General features: G+C 41.4%; 1 protein-coding gene across 6 annotated transcripts in view; it reads left to right on the top strand.

Annotated features, from left to right (window-relative positions):
- LOC125463480 (alpha-1,6-mannosylglycoprotein 6-beta-N-acetylglucosaminyltransferase B) overlaps positions 1-21,491 on the top strand; it is an 875,834-nt gene that overhangs the window by 758,363 nt on the left and 95,980 nt on the right. For all 6 annotated transcript variants that reach the window (XM_059653747.1, XM_048554765.2, XM_048554763.2 and 3 more), the window contains 2 exons: positions 5,898-6,028; positions 17,715-17,870. In XM_059653747.1, coding sequence (XP_059509730.1) covers positions 5,898-6,028; positions 17,715-17,870 — 287 coding nt within the window. The remainder of the gene's footprint in view (positions 1-5,897; positions 6,029-17,714; positions 17,871-21,491) is intronic.

The raw sequence follows: 21,491 nt of genomic DNA, 5'->3' as shown, positions 1-21,491 counted from the left end.
CTTCCATCCAACAGATGACTATCTCTGGGGGAAAGAAAGAAAGGAAGTGAGTCGATAAAGGGGTTTTCAGAGAAAGAACTGGTGGCAAGAGTGAGAGTGCCTATATGTGAAGTGTGAAGAATGAGGCTGGAAGTGAAGGTGAGAGAAGGAGAGTGAAAGGGTTGAGGGAAAATTAAGCTGGAAAGCAGGGAGAGTGAGATTGCTCATGAAAGTGAGGGAGGCTGCAAAGTAAATAACAGGATTAAAGTTGTTAATAAAGAATTCCCACCAACTGAACTTCATGTAGACTTGTAAGGTAATAAATTCCTTGCAGATAAATGTGGAATCATTAACTTGAGGCTGCATAAGTTCAGAAGTTACAAATGGTTAAAAAACATTGTGGATGTTATTGTAATAACTCTGTGTCGATTGGTGAACATAATTCTGGGATTAATATCTGAGAAACAGTAAAAAGGATAGTAACTGCCTCACTAGGAAACTCCAGCAAGTACATATGCAGTGAAAGCACATTAGCTGTGACCTCACCAATCTGCAATATGTGATGATGTGGAGGTGCTGGTGTTGGACTGGAATGGACATTCCTGTATGGCAACTGCTCTCTCCCAGTCGGGGAACACTTCAGCAGTCAGGGACATTTAGCCTCTGATCTTCGGGTAAGTTTCCTCCAAGGTAGCCTTCGAGATACACAACAACGTAGAATTGCTGAGCAGAAACTGCTAACCAAGTTCCGTACCTGTGAAGACAGCCTCAACCGTGATCTTGTGTTACATGTAACCCTACCACACTGTTCTGTATTTTTAATGTCTTCTTTACTGTTCTGTTTTGACACCATCACCTTGATAACTTATGATGTCTCCACCTTAATTAGTTTGTACAGTTTGGATGACTTGTTATTTTGGTTACCACAGCATGTGACCCTTATATCTGTCATATCATTCCAGCTACTTGGTTTGTCTCCAGCACCATTTTGTTTTATTTATTTTGTAATTATCTTTCTGCTTTAATTAACTAGATCACAGGCCATCCCTTCACTTGTTATTCAACTGTTGACACTTTACTCACACCATCTGACACTTTTGATCACCAGCAGAGACTTATTATTCAGCCTGTCGACACTCCACTCACACCATTTGTATGATCTTTTGATCTCTCTGCCTATAAATTCTGTGCCTCTGTGCTTTTCTTCATTTCACCTGATGAAGGAGCCATTCTTCGAAAGCATGTGATTTCAAATAAACCTGTTGGACTCTAACCTGGTAGTGTGTGACTGCTGACCTTACAAGAAGTCTACCATAATTGATTTTTATGGCTAGAAGTGTGAACCAGCCATTTTGATAATAAAAACTTTTGTTATTAAGTGATACCTGTTGTCTTGCCCCCAAAAAGACATTGAATTGTCTAGGAAATAAACGTTTTCCTGTAGGTTGTGGCTTTGTGTTTATTAGAATACTGATATTATTCGGGATATTGATGAATTCTTCTAATTCCATTTCTGTCTGTTAATACAAATACAAATGTGTTATTACTTGTGTGACTGCAGCACCAAATAAGTGAGTTAGTAGGAATGAAGAAAAAAGCCCCTGAAAATCAAGCATTAACTCTGGTGAAAATCTCAGGAAGAGTCCTTGAAAGAAAAATATTTTGACCCTGAGCTGTAATACTTTGGTGCAGTGTTTAAGGTTGAGGGTGCAGTTGGTATGATATGACATTTCAAGGCATATTTACCAATCTTGACCACTGTATCCGGCCGTATAGTCACTATAATCAAATCCTAATGGTGAGAATCACATGGTTATTTCCTCCCATTCCTCACAATGTGCTTGTCTGATGGGTCACCTGTCCCACTGTGGAAGTGGGGATTGCCGCCTCCTTTCCATCACCGAGGCAGGTCTCTGGAGCTGCATCAAAAACATCATGGAGTTTTCTCTCCTTCCCACTCTATGGTCCGCTTTTCTACTACTCAGAAGTCATGCATAGGAAGCCTTTCACAACCGCCTCAAAACCCAACTGCAATCATCTTTAATAGATGCAAGTTAGCTTTAATGAGCGTGGTTTAATTTTAATAAAGCAGGCCTTGCACGAACCTCGGTCCCCTGGTAAGTGTCCCTCCTGTCAACAATGTGCTTTGGGGCTAGATTATAACACATAACCACAGAGTTGAGCATTCAGCACTGAGTTTGTGAGCTGCCTGCTCCATCTCCACTGGGAGTAGGGTTGATTATGTGTTGCAATTTGTGCACCCTCTAATTTTACAATCTAAATTTGGAAGCACACAGCCTTATTAAAGTACTTCAGCTGGAGGCCCAGGTTGAGTTTCTTGTCTCGCCAATACAACTCCCATAAAATTATTTTGCTTTGTTCTTTCTTCCATAGTGTTAAACATAGTGACACTGGATCTGCTGCCTGTCATTTTTTTCTGATTAACTATCAACTTTCTGTTTAATAAATATGTTTGTCAATTAGCCACTGTGACTATCTAATGAAGACCAGTCAAACATAGTGTTCAGGGATGTGTAGATTAGGGGGATCGGTCTGAGTGAGATGTTCTGAGAGTCGGTGTGGACTTGTTGGGCCGAAGGGCCTGTTTCCACACTTTAGGGATTCTATGATTCTATGAACCATCCAGGACAAAGCAGCCTGCTTGATTGGCGCCACATCTACAAACATCCACTCTCTCCACCACTGATGCTCACTAGTAGCAGTGTGTACTATTTCCAAGATGCACTGCAGAAGTTCAGCAAAAATCTTCAAACAGCACGTTCCAAACCTACAACAACTTCCATCTAGCAGGACCAGGGCAGGAGAAATATGGGACTACCACCAACTTCACATTCCCCTCAAACCCACTCATCCTGACATGGAAATATATTGCCATTCCTTCACTGATTCTCCATCAAAATGCTGGAATTCCCTCCCTAATGGCATTATGGGCCAACCCACAGCAGGAGGAATGCAGCGGTTCAAGAAGGCAGCTCACCACTACCTTCTCAAGGGCAACTAGGGATGGGCAAGAAATGTTGGCCAGTCAGAGACCCCCACTGAGATACCAGCCAGAGTATCGAGAATGGACATAATTTCATGCGGCTTCCAGGGATAGTAAATATAGATAGTGGGGTTTTGACCAGGAGCCGCAGCCTGCATGTTTGGGAGTTCCCTCATTGGGAACATACCCGGAGTCAATATTTCATCGCCCAAGTCATCAGAGGAGGAACTTGGCGGAGCATCGGATCGCTGGGCAAGCTGTGTCAAAGCACGTTGAGACCTTTTAGAAGATTTACGTGATTTCAGCTTCACTTGACTGCGAGTATTCCAGGCAACAGGGTCAAGAAACTGAGAGGGAGGCAGAGGAGGCAGTGTAGCCACACCAGCGGCATATGTCTGAGAGTGACCTGCAGCTGCCAAAGTAACAGGAATCTGAGGAGTATGGGGAGAAACAGTGGTGAAGGGAGTGAGTCCAAACAGAAGAACGACAGGGGCCAGCTGTAAGGGAAGGGCAGGGATTTGGGGATCAGGTGGAACAACAGGTTGGTAAGAAGGAGGTTATATGACAGATGGAAGAGGGGTTAGTGGAGTTGGGGCGGGAGGCACTAATGTCCGCTTGCAGGTCGGGTGCGGGTGGGGGCGGCAGTGAAAGGCGCAGATAAGAACACCGGTCATCCAGATCCAAATTTTCATTGTCTCCCGCACCCAAACTAATGCCAAGCATTGAACTACTGAGCTCCTTTTTTTCTGTCATCAGTCACCGGTGACTTTTCTTTTTGTTTCTGTTGAAGTTTGACTCGAGCACATTTATTTTTGAGGACCTCAATTGATTTCATGGTACCATTATCAATAGTTCAATTCCCAATTTTGTGGCAGACTCCTGCCATGAAGTTAATACCGATTGCTTGTGGCTTTCATCACAAAATTGTCGCCACAGTCCAATCAACTCTTTCGTTTTTGAGCCCATGTTTCATCACCAAATCAATTGCTGGGCTAATTTAACCAATTGTCTATTTTTGGGGCCGCCTAGTGGCCACTGTTCATCAGCTAATTTCTTATTTCAGATGCCAGGAAGTGTGTACAGGGCTTCAGATTTATCCGAATACTTTTCACACAATTTCACCAGTGAAGAAGATGGATCGTCTGTCTTATCTATATTACTACCCAGCTTAAACAACCTCCCATCTGAAGCAACAGGCAATACCAAGCCTCACTGCTCTGATTTATGATTTTCTTTGCCAAGACATCCTGGTCCCTTGCCAGTCACCCTGTAACACTCCAGTTATGGCCGTCCCGAAACCTGGCAAGCCAGACCAGTTTAGATTAGTCCAAGACTTGAGAGCTAACAATGCTATTGTACAGCCTCTTCATTGCTTAGTTCCAAATCCAGCTCATATTTTAGCCTCGGTACTGTCAGACGCTAAAATATTTGCTGTTGTTGATGTGCAGCATTCTTTTTTTTCTCTCTACCTCTCCATAAAAACAGTCAGTATCTATTTGCCTTTACTTTTAATGGCCAACAATTGACGTGGACTCAATTGCCTCAAGGCTTTGGACATACTCCGACCCTTTTCTCACAGGCTTTACAGAAACAATTGCATTCCCTCACCCTCACCGGTGGAACTACATTGATTCAATATGTGGAAGACCTCCTTGTCGCTAGTCTAGAAGAGAAATCTAACCACGCCGATGTCATCCTCCTCCTTAACTGTCTGAAACATCTGGGATATTTAGTCTCTCCCAAGAATGTCTTGATTGCACAACACCAAGTAAAGTTCCTAGGTTTCATCCTGTCGCCTGATGGACGCTCTCTTGAACAGAGACGTATTATTCCTATTGTCAACTTCCCAGTCCCACAGACGGCGAAACAGGTTCGCCAGTGGCTGGGCATGGTTAACTTCTGTCGATAATCGATCCCTAACACAGCCTTTCTCATTATGATATTGACCCCTTTCACTTCCTATGAAGGGACCTTCAAACTCCCCTCAGAAGCAAAACAAGCCTTTGATGAACTCAAGCAAGCCTTGTCACAAGCTCCAGCTTTGGGAAGACCCCTTTATGACAGACCTTTCCAAACTCACTGCACTATTCTGGATGATGGTGCCTTCTCAGTTCTCACCCAATTACATGGAGATAAATATCGTCCTGTTGCCTGTTCCTCTCCTAACCTTGACTCTGTTGCCTTGGGGCACTCCCGTTGTACTCAAAACCTTACCGCTATTTATCTCAGCCTATGATCTGCACAGAACCTCACCCTCCAGCAGGACATTGTTATCTATAGCGCTCATGCGCTGGTTCGCAATTGAAAACCCAACATTTGACTGCTGCCCACCAAAACTGCTGGTCGAGATTTTCACCACATCCCACAAATGAATAAAACAATCCCAGCTCCAACCACACTTTTGATGACATCAGTGCCAACTTTCTCTGCCTGTGTGATGACAAGAGATAAACTATTTTTTTCATAAGAGCAAACAATGCTGTTTTCTTAAATATACAGTGTCATAGATTTCTCCATATTTTGGTCTTGATTTTGTTGGGAATTTTACATTTACTCGTGATTCCTCGAGGCTATTCAGTACAAAATTACAATGATCACTTATTACAAACTGCATATCATGGTACATTGCAGGGTAGTGTAAAAATGTTTATGTCTACAGACTTAAAATTTTAATAAAATGCAGATGAATAATACAAATTGAAAGTTATTTTTAAACATTTTAGTTGCTATGAGAAATATTTATGTGACCTAGTTTGCGACTCGAACACTGACTGATTACAATAAAGCCAGATATAAACCGATAAAAAAATCTGTATTTTGCACGTAATCCCATTTTCATTGTTCAGATTCAAACAATTTTAAAGTTCTGTACAGCTGTTTTCTAACACAATGTGTGTAATTTGTTTCTTGACAGCACATAGTCCTGACAACTCATTTATGGGTTTTGTTGCTGAGAAACTGAACAACACTGAGAAAGAGGCTATTCAATCAAGCAAGGTCAACAATATGGCAGTTGTGTATGGAAAGGAAGCTAATATGTGGAAGGTGGGAATAACTTTATTTATGGTTACTATATTTCACTACGATCCTGACTGTGATCATGGAAACTAAAAAGTCAGAGAAAATGCATTAAAATAATTCAAAAGAATGTTTACTACATTTGGCAGCACCCTAAGCTGCGCACGGATAAGCACATAATTAATCCATGCCTGGTGACTGCTACATAGCAGCAAGTGAATACAATTTTGAAATGATTTCACTATCCAAAGAGCAATAAACATGTTGTTAATTAGCTGGATACCTGTGTAGGGTTAAGCACTGTTACAAATAGCCAATATAACTTGGAGAAGAGGTGCATTTTGACCAGTACAGCTGCTGGGTGTGTTGAAGAATCTAACTTTAAAGAGACAGAAGAATGGCATAACTGTGGGGTTCTGGTCTGCAATCAGTTATTTTATGATTTTTAAGTAATTTGAATCACTCCCAGATCCCTGTTTCCAGACAATGTCCTTATTTAGGAAATGTGAAATGAAGAGGAAGTTGACAGATGTTTCAGGGCAAAAAGAAATTGCTGTGTTTATTTAAACTACGAAGGTAATTACAATACAAGAAAGTAGGCAATGCAACAAATCAATGAAATTGACATTATCAATACACAGAACAGTAGTACTTTAAATATACTAGATATTTACTACTATAACTAGATAACCACTATTGGAACACTATTCTACTGATAGCTATGAAACACACTCTTTAATAAGAATCCCTACCCTTTGGGTCCCAATGCACTTTCACTACACACCTTCCACCCCACTGCTGGGTAGGTCAGAAATTTGGGGTCTCATGTGTTTATGTCCACCACTCAAAACATGGTACCGAAGTGTGCAGAGTCGCTGAGGTTCTTGCCATTGGTTGTCTTGCTTCAGAACAGGCCCATGTCTGGAAGCTCTTGTTTGGATAGCATTCTGTTGTACTCCCTACTCGGATGTCCCTTGTTCAAAGGATGCTTTTCATTTGGCTTCCCGATTCAGCTTTCCTGTTAGGCCTGTCAAGTCGGCTTCCCAGGTCTCGCTTTGGAAGCTGCATGTTGGGGTGGAAGCCTGTGGGGAAGCTGTTCATACATAAACTCACTTTAGAAAAAGGCAACACTCTTAGGTCAGATCAGGACTGGCAGTGTTGTTGACTGTGGGCCCTGTTATCTCTGCTCACATCTGTGGTTTTCCTTGAGCCCTTGGTGTCTTCTTCTGAAGTTAATTGGCTTCCCAATGGTTAGAGTATGCGTGAATGAGTTTTGATCAAGGTTCAATGTCCAGTATCTCTACACACACACACACACACACCACACACACACACACACACACACACACACACACACACACACACACACAAATTTATGGGGTGAATTTGCATTTGCAGATATATTCTATTTTGTTCAAAAAGTACACGCACAATTTATAGACAGTCTGTCAATGTGGCGTTTTATAAATTTCTACTTTAGGCATAAGATCAATCTGACTTCAAACCAAAACACAAACAGATTTTAACCAAGGCCTCACACCTAACATGCATTGTCTGAACTAAAATGTTACCTTTTCCTTACACTGATAAAACCTATAGTTGTCTCAGGACAGTGAATTTAAAGGAATTCAGGGGTATACATATCCTTATTAATCAATTAAAACCCTCTAACTGATTAAAGATTTAACAGCATTTTAGGTTTGTTTAATGCATCCTCGTCAGTGTTGTGACCTTTTGATCTTTTACTGAAAAATGCTATGTCTGGTACTACCTCTCTCATTAACACCTGAAGCTCTGAGAGCTTGTGATTTCCCACCCCCTTGACCTGTGCGTCATCCCCGTACGGACCTATCCCCTCCCTACCTCCCCACCCGTACTGTCCTCTCCACCTATCTTCTCCTCTGTCCATCTTCAGTCCACTTCCCCCTCTCTCCCCATTTATTTCAGAATCCTCTCCCCATCCCCTTTTTCTGATGAAGGGCCTAGGCCCGAAACGCCAGCTTTTGTGCTCCCAAGATGCTGCTTGGCCTGCTGTGTTCATCCAGCTCCGCACTTTGTTATCTTGGACCATAACCTGTTGTCATGTGATTTCTGACCAAGCTATTAGACACAACAAGTGATGCCTGGGTAGCTGATATGGAAGGGAATAGAACAGCTTTGTATCTGTGGGAGAACAGGAGGCCTATCGGAGCCACACTCAGAAGCCAGTGAAAGCAGTTTGTTGTGTAGGATAATTGCAGAAGTCAAGCCTCAAACACTGGGATGCAGTGACACAAGTAGTTCAAGGCATCACAGAAGAGGTCAGGATTGGTGAAATACATTTCAAATCCATAAATGATGGGATCACCATCATTCTCATACGCTGGTCCAATCAGTACAGCCGAATCATTCATCTATCAACCATTTCTGTCAGCTGTGGCATATACTTCCAACTATGTGCTGTACTGTAGCTTTACACACTGAGCATTGCTGTAGGCCTCACACCCACATCCCCATGCGTACTTGCGCATGCTGCCTATTATTCTCCCTTTGCAGCTACATGTGATAAAACAGGTACCAAAGCAGCTCTAGAAAATGTTGCCATTTCTTGCAGAATGTGGGAAAACACAACTAGAGGACAACTAGAGGCAGCAGGAAGAAGCTGGCAGGCAGTGGAGGAACAAAATGGTGATTACAAAGATACCCAAGCATTCAATATCACAAATATTGATACAGCGCTGATGTTTTTTGCAGGGATAGAAAGGCTTTCCATCTTTGCCAAAATGGTTCCAGTGACCCTATTCCAGAAGTACCATCCCAAACCTGGCACCCATGAGGGTGTGAGCAGCTGGTGCTGCTAGTTTGCACATCGTGATTTAGGAAGGCTGTTGCAAATATCTCTAATACCCATCTCTGATACCTGTCTGTCCTTCCTGGGCCTCTTTGTCTCCATCTCTGGCAAACACCTGGAAACTGATATCTATTTCAAGCCCACCAATTCCCACAAGTACCTAGAATACACCTTCTCTCACCCACCTTCCTGCAAGAATGTCATTCCCTATTCCCAATTCCTTCACCTCTGGCACATCTGCTCTCAAGATGGGGCATTCCCCTCCCGGAAATCCCAGATGTCCTAGATTTTCAAGGACCGCAATTTCTCCTCCACAGTGGTCGAAAACGCCCTCCACCACATCGCTCAATTTCTTGCATATCAGCACTCACACCCCTTCCCCACAATAACAACGAAGCCAGAATTCCCTTTGCCCTCACATATCACTCTATCAACCTCCGGATACAACGTATCATTCTCCGCCACTTCCACCACCTGAAATCTGACCCCACTACCAAGGATATATTTCACTGGCATCTGCTTTCTGGAGGGACCGCACTCTCCGTGACTCCCTTGTCTACTCCACACTCCCCTCTAGCCCCACCACCGCTGGCACTTCTCCTTGCAACCGCAAGGAGTGCTACACCTGCTCCTACACCTCTCCCCTCTCCTCCATCCCCGACCCCAAGAAAACCTTCCACATGAAACAGATGTTCACCTGCACGTATACTAATGTGGTATACTGCATCCGCTGTTCCCGCTGTGGCCTCCTCTACATTGGGGAAACCAAGTGGAGGCTTGGAGACCGCTTTGTGAAACAACGATGCTCAGTTAGTGACAAACGACAACACCTCCCAGTCACGAACCACTTCAACTCCCCCTCCCACTCCTTGGTGACACATCCGTCTTGGGCCTCCCCCATTGCCTCAACGATGCCGCCCAAAGGCTGGAGGAACAGCGCCTCATATTCCACTTGGGAAACCTGCAGCCCAATGGTCTCAATGTGGACTTCACAAGCTGCAAAATCTCCCCACTCCTGACCTCACCCCAAGACCAGCCCATCTCGTCCCCAACCCCTTGCCCTGTCTGTCATTTCTCCCACCTTATCCAGTCCTCCCACCTCACTGACCAACCCCCAACTCCACTTCCTACCTACTAGCCTTATCTCCGCCTCCTTGTCTTGTCCATCTTCCCTTGCACCTACCCACCCCGCACTCCTCACTGACCAGCCCCCATCCCAACACCCTACCTACACTCATCTTTACTGGCTTCATCCCCACCTCCCTGACCTGTCCATCTTCTCTCCACCTATTTGCTCCTCTATCCACCTTCTACCATAGCCTTCCCCTCTCTCTATTTATTTCAGCGTCCCCTTCCTCTCCCCCATTTCTGAAGAAGGGTCCAGATCCGAAACATCAGCTTTCCTGCTCCTCTCATGCTGCCTGGCCTGCCGTGTTCATCCAGCTCCACACCTTATTATCTCAGACTCCAGCATCAGCAGTTCCAACTGTCTCTATTATAATATGTAATTGTGTTTAAGTGGATCCACTTTTTTGCCAATGCAATATTCAAGACATGAATTGTAGGCCTCATGCTTCTCAGGAGAAGGATTTGCTTTAACTTAACGGAGTTCTTTGACAGGTGAAGGTACTTTTGATAATTTTAAGGCCATCTTGCCCAGAGGGAAGTTGCCTTATGGGAGGGGCCATGTGCCTTTGAGAATTATTACAATTTTTAAAAATAGACATAATTAGCAGAATCTTACAGGGGTCTGAGCAACATAGGCTATGCTGACACATCAAGCAGCAAGATTGACAAGGCCCATCTTTACATCTGGATTGGCATCACACCATCTTTAATGGATTTCAGAAGTGGTATTGTTAGATTCTTGCTAGAGAGCAGCGAGCTGTCAAAAGCTTTCTGGTTAAGCTTTATTGTCTCTTAGCGTATCCTACCCCAACTGGTAGCTGATCCAGGCATTGTCAGATATGGAGAACGTTTCCTTGCCTCAGCTCTGCCTCAACTTTGAAATTGTAACAACATTCAGAAGCACCTCTAACATGTTGAATTTCCCTTTACTAACCCTGCTTCTTATTTATGCATGCCTGTACACGGGTACAGATTTTGAAGCCACAAAATAATGCTCATTGTGAAAGATTTTCACAAAACAGATATTATTTAGTTGATGGGCAGAGCTAAGTGCTTTGACTGTTTCAACACAAAAAGTCATTACCACTGCTGTTTCTACAATACTCTGCAGCATTGCAGGAATGATTTCTTGAATGTGCTCCTGTAATAAAGACCTTGGCCCAAGCCTTCTGTCCAGCAGAATTCATTACTGCTAATTTATTTCCCCCAGTTTTACAAATGCCCCTTTCTTGTTTTCAAACCCAATAGCTATTAAAAATGAAGAATAAATCAGATTAATTTACCTGGCATTAATAGATTTGTAGTTCACTCAATAGTTCCTCAATGCTTTTGAATTTATTTATGGCTGTATCTGCACAGACACTAATGAAAAATTCTTTTCAGATTTAATCCCTCTCACTCAGTTAACAGGAATGCTTTCTTTACTTAAAGCTTGATTGATCTCCTGTTTGACTTACTGTGATTCAAACAGAATTTAATAAAAAGAAACTCAAAATAAATTTTGCTAAGCTATTTTACACCTGAAGATATTACATTTCTTCATCGGGAACAGGAAAACATAAGACAGTGGAGAGGTCATTTCATACCTTGATCCTGCTCCTTCATTCAATTAAATCACAGAAGATCTGTATTCTGACTCCATCTGCCCTCCTGGGTTTCATTACACTAAATACCTTTGCCTAATGAAAATATACTTGACTCAGTTTTTAAATTTTCTGTTGGAGTAGTGTCATTAGCTTTTTGGAAAGAGAGTTTGAAATTTCCATTGCTCTTTGTGTGAAGAAATGTTTCGCAACACAACAGCACTTGAGTAACAAATACAGTTCCACTTTGACTCCGTAGTGCAATATTCAATAGAAACATCAAAAATAGATGTAAGTGTAGGCCATTCAGGCCTTCAAGTCTGCTCTATCATTCAATATGATCATGACAGGTCATTCAACTTAGTACCCCCTTGCAGCTTTCGCTCCATATCCTTAGATCCTTTACCCTTAAGAATTACATCTAATTCATTCTGTCAAGCTTGAAATAACATTTGGAATTCAGAGCAAAGTATTATTGACTGGTGATATGTGTTGCAAAGGTACATGATCTTCTTCCAGTGTATTTCTGATGGGGATCTTTGAGTTCTCTGGACCTCACCATTGTCTTCTTGATCTCAAGGAGGGTGACTAAGGACAGGCCCTCGCAAACAGTTAGTCTGTTTTTGTATGGCACTTGAACGTCATGGATCCCAGGGATGGAATATCCAAATAATTGCTAAAATACTTTTGTCATCAGTTGAATGAATCATTCCACTTGCCACTTCTGTAAGTTCATATATTTCAGTGGACAGAGTGGAAGGATATTTTCATCTGCACTGGTATTCTGCTTTGCACACTGTGCTCATCCTTCATCTGTGAACGTATAATCTGGACAGTAGCAAAGAGTTTTGTTTGTATGAGTTTTTCAGTATGATTTTGATGTTCATCCTCCTGAATGCCAATTCACTTTGTAGTTTCAATTAGATTGTTCCTGTCACCTGACTCTGCAGCTTGGCTAGATATTTTATGGGCCCTGTTGCCATTATTTAGTACACCTTCTTGCTTACTGAGAATGATTTATCAGTCTAGCTTTTTGATGAGGCATCCTCTGATGTTGAATCAGTTGTTCTCTTGTGCCGCATGTCGTGCACATAGCACAAAAACCTGGACATTATCTATGTTCATGTATCTGTCTGCACCATCCACATTGCCCACAAGGCTTGCCTTGGCTATCATGCAAATGGTGATTAGATAATGCATAGACAGCAGATTCTGTCTACCCATTCATATTGCTTGATCTGTTCTGCAGCAGTGCTACTGTGGCTTTACCTCCGAGTTATCTTTTCACATTGCTTCTTATTGGGGTATAGATGAGCACAACTTTCATTGTTCTGTCAGCAGATTCTCTGACCATGAAGTGGCAATGATGTCTTTTATCTCAATATGTACTTACAAAATGATCCGTTGCTTTTGTTGCAGAATGCCCAAAAGACTTGAATTCCAAACAATATATCCTGAGATTCACTCATAAATGATCCTCTTGTCTTGTCTATATTTCATCTGGATTTTTCAGATGGTCTAAGTATTCAGTATGTAGAGGCCTTCCCTTGCTATAACAATTTTAATTTTAATGAAATTTTGAATTGGATAAAACATTGTTTGACATGTTGTCAGAATTAAGTAAATTCAGATATGATAACAGACGTCTTCCCCAAGTTAGTTTTAGTTATCTCGGGGCAATGAGTTGAAAGAAAATCTGGGATTTGCATATTAATCCTTTCTAAATGATTAAAGATTTAACAACGATCTTAGGTTTGTTCAAAACATTCGCATCAGTTCTATGACCCTTTGGATCTTTTGCTTATAAATTTTATGTCTGACGTGCTATCTTTCACATTGACACCCAAAAAATGAGTGTGACTCCAAAAGCTTGTGTCTTCAAATAAATCTTTTGGACTATAACCTAGTGTCATGTGATTTTTGACCTTGTCCACCCCAGTCTATTACTGGCACCTCCACATCATGATTATCTGATCACAACATACTGCTTAATGCAGTAGTAGTACTGCTGAGTTTTCTATTTTAGGGGCTTAGTAAAACCATGAAAAGCTCTCAGAAAGGCTTGCTGTAGCTGTTAGAAACTGTTCCTGAATAGATAGATACTCCTTTCCAATCTAGTCGACAGATTTTACATTCAGCAACAATTATCTCCTTGGTTTGTGACATCTGCTGAAAGTGATGTTCAAACCAATCTCTGTTTTAAGTTTGGCTCCTGAATAAACATAACAGCAGATAGATTTTACTAGTTAAGCACTGCTAGCTTTGAAAATGTCACTGGGACCCAATGCCAGCTGGCTGGAACAAGGTGTGATTCCAAAACAAAGTATGTGTATAAAATTCTGACAAACAATAGAATTATTTCACGTGCTGAGTCTTTTGATTGTTGTTTTCCTTCTATACTCAGTTCTATATTCAGCTGGATATGAAATGATAGAGGCTTGTGCATATTAGAATGAAATCATCAAAATCATTGTGCAAACCTAGAGTCTGAGTCATTGTGTCATACAGCACATAAACAGACCCTTCGTCTAACCTGTCCATGCTGACCAGACATCCTAATCTCACCTAGTCTCATTTAGCAGTATTTGGCCCACATCCCTCTAGACTTTTCCGATTCATATACCCATCCAGATGCCTTTTAAATATTGTAATTATACTCACCTCCACCACTTTCTCTGGAAGCTCTCCATACATGTACCACTCTGTGTGAAAAAGTTACCTCTCAGGTGTATCTTAAATCTTTCAGGTCTCACCTTAAACCTATGCCATCTAGTTTTGGACACCCCCACCCAAGGAAAAAGACCTTGGCTATTCATGCTATCCATGCCCTTCATGGTTTTATAAACCTGTGTAAGGTCACCCCTCAGCCTCTACCACTCCAGGGAAAATAGCCCCAGCCTATCAGCCTCTCCCTATAGGTCAATCACTCTAGTCCCTGCAACATCTTTGTAAATCTTTTCTGCACCCTGTCAAGCTTGACAAAATTCTTCCTGTAGAGGGCCGGACAGAATTGCATGTAGTATTCTAAAAGTGGCCTCACCAATGTCCTATATAGCCACATATGATGTCCCATCTCCTATAGTCGACGTTCTGACCAATGAGGATAAGCGCATCACCCTGTCCACCTGCGACTCCACTTTCAAGGATCTATGCACCTGCACCCCAAGGCCTCTTTGTTATGCAATATTTCCTAGGGCCCTACTGTTACTTGTATAAGTCCTGCCCCGATTTGCCTTACCAAAATGCAACTCCTTGATACAGAAGGCATACTTAAAAATAAAAAAACTTCAAAAACCACCAGTTGCCATTATGTTGCCTTCTGTTAGATGTAAACAAACAAATCATATAGATTGATGGAACAATAATCCGGGTTCTTTATTTGAAAATAAAGCTACTTAAAATGTTATCAGAGATAATGGGAACTGCAGATGCTGGAGATTCCAAGATAATAAAATGTGAGGCTGGATGAACACAGCAGGCCAAGCAGCATCTCAGGTGCTCCTGAGATGCTGCTTGGCCTGCTGTGTTCATCCAGCCTCACATTTTATTATCTACTTAAAATGTTATTGGGAGACAATGCACTCTTCATCTGACCTCTATTCATTGTCCTTCAGACTGCCCAACAGGTCATGTGATCAATAACTGATGGTGGATTACATTCTACCCCTTAAAGGTGTATGTATATCACATTGTAACAGCACACTCTCTCTCTCTGACTATACCTTCTATCACAGCATGCTGCTCTGTCAAAGTACGAATGCCTCTGATTCACCTACCAGCTCATTCACCATCCTTAGTTGGATGGCAAGCTTTATCTCCAGGCCACTTAAAGAGATACCCCTGTTTCCTGGAATTGGTTTTGGCAACTGGGAACAATCTTGAATTACTTCCTGCTCCTGCACAATGAATGTGCACCTTGAGCTGTTAGCCCAGATTTTGCAGTCAGTCAACATTGATGAAGTTTACTGTCACTGATAATTTTTGTATGAACTTTTGACCGGTAGTCTATGCTTATTAGAGCCTTTTCAGCCCAACAGCCTCCACAGATGATATTACGAGAAGGGTGAGCGAGCAACAGCTTCAGCAATCTTATTGAAGAATCTTTACTGAGCCAGAGTGGAGACAGGGGTTATTTTGTTGAAAGGGTGAAAGCTGACCCTGAATGCGTGGTGTGCTTTTCAGGCACACCTATTTGTAAATTTGGTTTCTGCTCATAATTTTCATAACTAATGCCAATTACCAAATCTGATTTTGCATTAAGGTGCAAAAAAGTTCACCCTCAAATTGAGCACTCAAAGGCAGCTTAGTTGCAAATTTCATGGAGCAAAATGTTGCAGGAACTACTCAACAATTATTTATGACACATTTCAGGATGATTCTGAGGAGGAGGTCCAACAGACTCAGGACAGGAGCTCCTAGTGGAAGTATTGCTCAGGAGGATAACTGTCTTATAACTCCAGGGGTATAGGGGTTCCCCTAGTCTCCTTTTCCTGTATGTTTATTGGGTAACTGATGAGTAAATACAGAAACTTGCGCACTTCATGTACGTTAACTCAGAGTGTCTCAAATTAAATCGAAACTTATGGCTGAGAAAAGCAAATCGGATAGCAAATTGTAGAGTTGACTGCAGATGTTTAGATGGATGAAGTTACTGCCTGATTTAATCCCAAATAATAGAGTGACGATGATGCTGCTCTTTGTAGCTAGTGCTACTATGAAACCTGATGTCATATGACATTGTGATCTGTCTTAAGACAATCCTTACACATCCACTGTAACTCACCTGCAACCACTCTGTGATGCCTGTTGTCCAACTAGCCTTACGTTGATCCCTCTTTGTACTGCCCTCCACATTGCACTCTGCAGCCTTTCAGCTTTGATCAAATGACCAAAACACTGACATTTTGTTCTGCTGATATCATTTTTTAGACTTCAGTTTCCTCTTCAGATTTCAAGTACTTCTTCATTTGTTTTATATTCAGTATATAGAATTTTAGGTATATCCCTGAGCTTTTGCATTTCATCGGTCTCTATTTTCTGCCATAGATCTTATCATCCAGGTTTCTGAAGCATAAAGTGAATAAGATGTAAAATCTTATAAAGCTTTCCTGTGTCACAAGCTGTAGCTTTCTTACTGAGAACACATCCTTCATCTGCAGATGTTACTTTTACCATTGAAGCCAAATGATCTGATTGGTTGTTTAAGCTCAGAAGGTCATCGCCAAAATCAAGCATACAAGCAGACTGACATTATATTGAGGTCACTTTGTGAAATGCAAATAACAAAAGCAGCAGATGGAAAATAAGCTACTTGGTATGTTGTGAATATGAGACATCATTACAGGAGCCCTCATCTGGTGAAAGAGCTATATCAAATGGGTGAAAATGATTTTATAACGCAGAGAGCCTAACTGCAGTATTTATAAATGTATGAGTTGTGATTTCCTTTCACAGGCAAAACAATAAATGCACTTTGAATTGTATAAATGATTCATTGTGTCAATACATTTTTGTGTGTCAACATTCTCATTTGAAATGGTTTCACTGCATATGAGGCATAAAAAATGAGAATAGTCTTTACTGCAAATTATACGGTTGAAAAATGCATAGTTATTTTTTGCTATCACCAAAATTGTGTTGTATTCCTTTGCTGTTATTTCGAGCCCTGTATAAAAATGCTTGTTTCAATTTCGATTTTTACTTTAGACTTTCTGTGGTTTTTATAATGTATTGAGCTGCACTACTATCATTCATTAATTTTCATCAGAGCATTTAGTTTCTCACAGGGTCCAAGTTTACGACTGGGGTAGGCATTGCATCTGAACATAAACTGTCCAAGAGAAGTAGTTAGCCAGGAAAGGTACGGTACTAACTGCTGGTTAGATTCCAAACAGCAATTCTAGAGGTAGGAGACAAGAAGACAACTGCGAGGTAATTCTTTAATACAACTTATCATATTTCATTTTGATTTCAATCAAGTTTGAGATCAAAACATGTACTTTAACCCATATTTCAACATATCATAAAAACACAGAGAGATCTGATTGATATTCTGCAGTCACAAGGCTTAGCAATTTGGCTGACAGGGGTTATCAATGTAACAGCATAGCTTATTCTGTTTGAAATAATTTCTTTTGACCCTATTGGCTATCATTCACTTTGTGCTTTTCAGGGCAAGGCGAAGTATCTTGAAGTTATTAACAACTACATGGAAATCCATGGAACTGTTTATTATGAGACACATTGGCCACCAGAGATGCCTATGTTTGTCAAAAACCATGGCCTATTACCTCAACATGAGCTACAAAGGCTACTAAGGAAAGCAAAGGTATTGAATCTTTCTAGTGATAATCCTGTCAGTACTGCTAATAATGCTTTTCTTGCATCTACCTCTATTAACATACAACGATGTTTGCAGTTTTTTTTTAGAAAATGCTTCCAATTTTCATTGATTCAATTCAGCAATTATTTTGTATTAAAATACTAGTTAAACATTTTAATTGGTATATTTATATTATAGTATTTCCATTCTTGTTGCTATTATGTAATTTTTAATGTACAATATTAAATTATCCTCAGCTCCATATCTTTTAGTTTTATTATTCCTGACTGTCTTGAATAAGCATACTTTGAATGAAAAGGGTTTAGTTAGACTAATCATTAGAACAACCTTACCTTTGAAGCTGTAACAGATTAATTGTTCAAAGATGACATGGATATTTAAACATCAGAAATATTTTGGTAAGTCATTTTACCCTTGTCCCATGGCCATGCAATGAAAAAAATACCTAGGAAGTTGATTGGATTTAATTTATGTACATTATTAAGAGCATGCAACTTTGTATTAGTCATTTAGAAGATTTATTGCTTGTTGTCTAATTGCCTTACAGAAAGTGGTGGTGAGCTGCACCTTGAACTGATGCAGAGTGTTGTTAAAGCAGTAATTCCAGAATATTGAACCAGCAATATGAAGGAATGGCAGTATGGTTCCAAGTCAGAGTGATATATGACTTAGCGGGGGATATCTAGGTGATGGTTTCTCCAAAGTATGTGCTGTCTTGTCGCTGACAATTGTTTTTTCTACTCATTTTTTTGGGATGTGAGCATTGCTGGTTGGCCAGCATTTCTTGCCCATCCCTAGTTCCCCTTGAGAAAGTGGTATTGAGTTGCCTTCTTGAACCGTTGCTTTCTTCCTGCTGTGAGTTGACCCACAGTCCTAGTAGGGAGGGAATTCCAGGATTTTGATGCAGCGACAGTGAAGGAACAGCGATATATTTCTCAGTCAGGATGGTGAGTGACTTGGAGGGGAACTTGGAGGTGGTGATGTTCCCATATATCTGCTGCCCTTGTCCTTCTAGATGGAAGTAGTAATGGGTTTGGAAGGTCCTGTCTGAGGATCTTTGGTGAATTTCTGCGGTGCATTTTGTAGATAGTACACACTGCTGCTACTGAGCGTCGGTGATGGAGGGCAGAAGTTGCATATTTGGAAAGTGTTGTCTAAGAAGTCTTACTGAGTGCTTTAGTCATGATGTAGATGGTTGACATACGATACTGTGTTGGCGGTGGAGGAAGTTTTGTGAATGTGTTAAATGAGCTGCCACTCAAGCGGTCTACTTTCTCCTGGATGTTGTTAATGAATTTTATTGCAGCTGCACTCATCCAGATAAGTGGAATGTATTCCACTCCTGTACTGGTAACTTCTAGACAGTGGATAGGCTTTGAGGAGTCAGGAGGTAATTTCTTCACTATAGAATTCCCAAACCTCAACCTGCTTTTGAGCAACAGTATTAATATGCTGACCCAGTTCAGTTTCTGATCACTAATAACCCTGTTAATAGTGGGTGATGGTAGTGACAATGAAACTCAAGTGAAAATGCTTAGGTTCTCGCTGGTTGGAAATGGTCATTGCCCGGTATTAGTATGGAGGAAATGTTACTGACTTATCAGCCTTAGCCTAATTGTTACCTAGGTTTTTCTGCATCTGGAAAAAGACTGGTTCAGTATTTGAGCAGCAGCCAATCATGAGTGAATATCTTCACCTCTGACCTCAAGGTAGGGGGAAAGTATTTTTGAAGCAGCTAAGAATTGTTGGGCCTAGGAGCCCCCGCCGTAATCTCTGGTGGCTCTGTTGATGAAACTCCAACAATCACAAACTCTGAATGTTTATTTTTGCTGTCATGTATTCCTTAAAGTACAAAATCACTGTTAAATTCCAGTGAAATTTCTTGACCAATCTTTCCTGAAACAGGCATCGTAGCTGGTGATTAGAAATTGCATCCAATGACTGAAAATTAAAAGAGGAGTCAAAGGGATATAGGCAATCACATTCAAAGTGGTACTGACCTGTATGGCAGGACATGGATGTTTCAAAACCCTGGAGGAGTGATCCTGGTCTTCTCCTGCAAGAACCAGAAGTCTCTCCTCATCACATGGTGAGGGCCCTGATGTCATGCACACCTCCACCCATCCAGTCTCTCTCTGCCCTATTAGGGGCTATTTTCTCCAGCAATAAGAAAATGGGGGGAAAGAGTGAGATAGTACTGGGTGGCATGGCTGTCATTTCTGGTACATGTAGCAGGAAGTTTGTGAGATGTAGTGAAGGACTGAGAAGGCAGCACAGAAGATATGCAATATTAATGTTGTGGGAAGCTGACAGGGGAGAAAGGGTGAGGGAAGATTTGGCAGACACCAGTGAGGGCATGAGCCTTGTTAGGACCTGTGTGCAGTGGCATTGATATAATGAGTGTAAAGAGTGAGTTAGCAAAGAATATCGCACTTATCCTCACCCTAGTGGAGCGGAGAAAGTAATTGATCCACTGGCAACACTGCTAATCATGCCTTCACACCTTTCAGACATCATTAACATGGGCAACAAGCTCAGATCTCACTGGCAGGGCGTGTTGGCATTCCCCCTCTGCCAATCCAACAGGAATATAATGGCCCTATTCTGCACCTCCATGTAAGTCGCTGTTGGTGAATTGTGACACAATTTTCCCCTTCTTTGACATCTTGTCCTTTGACATGTTCTTTAATGAGCAGGGGATATTCAGAATGCCAATGTTTGTCTGGGTGCACTGCAGCATTTTAATGCTAGCATGGGCACAATTGTTGCCAGCCTTTGGGCAGGTATCTGCTGAATGGAAAGTTGTTGTGGGAAGGGCAAGTGAAAAGAAAGGGTGGAAATTCAATGCAGAATGCTTAATAGGGGCAGAGCAGACAAATAATGCAGTGAGTTCAGTAAGGTAGGATGAGAAAGTTTGCCAGGCCTTACAGCAACAAGCCCCGCAAAAAGCCCAGCACAGCTTAGACTTAGCCAAAAAAACAGACTTCTATCTGCACTACCCAGCAAGTTCTCTGCATGTATAGTATACATGATAATTATATTATATTAGTCTTTGAATGATATGTGTGCATGTTCTATTTGGCTGTTTGTCTGGTATCCTGATGTTACACCTCCAGCGAATGTCATTCTTATGGCAAGTGTTGTTCGCACAGTAAATGTAGTTGCTGATCCATCGGTTCTTCCTATGGAGTGGTGGATCTCTGGGACAGATGGTTGTTCTGTAAATCTGCGCAGTTTGTGATATTACATCATCCTGTTAAGAAGCATTTTTTCTAGTTATCTGTGTATGTCTGCAATTGCGACAATGTAGCTGGTCACTCACAGTCACTGTGTACTTTCTAGAAACAACCAGACTCCAAGTCATCAACCAAGTTGACCTTGTGAAGACAGACATAAAACATTTGTTCAATGTTTTGGCTATTTTCTTATTCCCCAAAATAATATTTCCCTCTCTACTTCTTCTCTCAACTTATTGATACTCCTAGCATAAATACAAAGCAAATATTCACATGGAAAAGCCTCAGAGTTAGTAATGTGCTAAATATTGCTTGAATTAATGCAAGCCAATGAAGTAATTTTGAAATGTAGATGCTTGCTATGTGGGGA

This window comes from Stegostoma tigrinum, chromosome 22 (assembly GCF_030684315.1).
Source record: "Stegostoma tigrinum isolate sSteTig4 chromosome 22, sSteTig4.hap1, whole genome shotgun sequence".
NCBI classification, from domain to species: Eukaryota; Metazoa; Chordata; class Chondrichthyes; order Orectolobiformes; family Stegostomatidae; genus Stegostoma; species Stegostoma tigrinum.
The sequence above is the reverse complement of the archived record's forward strand: the minus strand, read 5'-3'. Positions and strand labels throughout refer to the sequence as shown.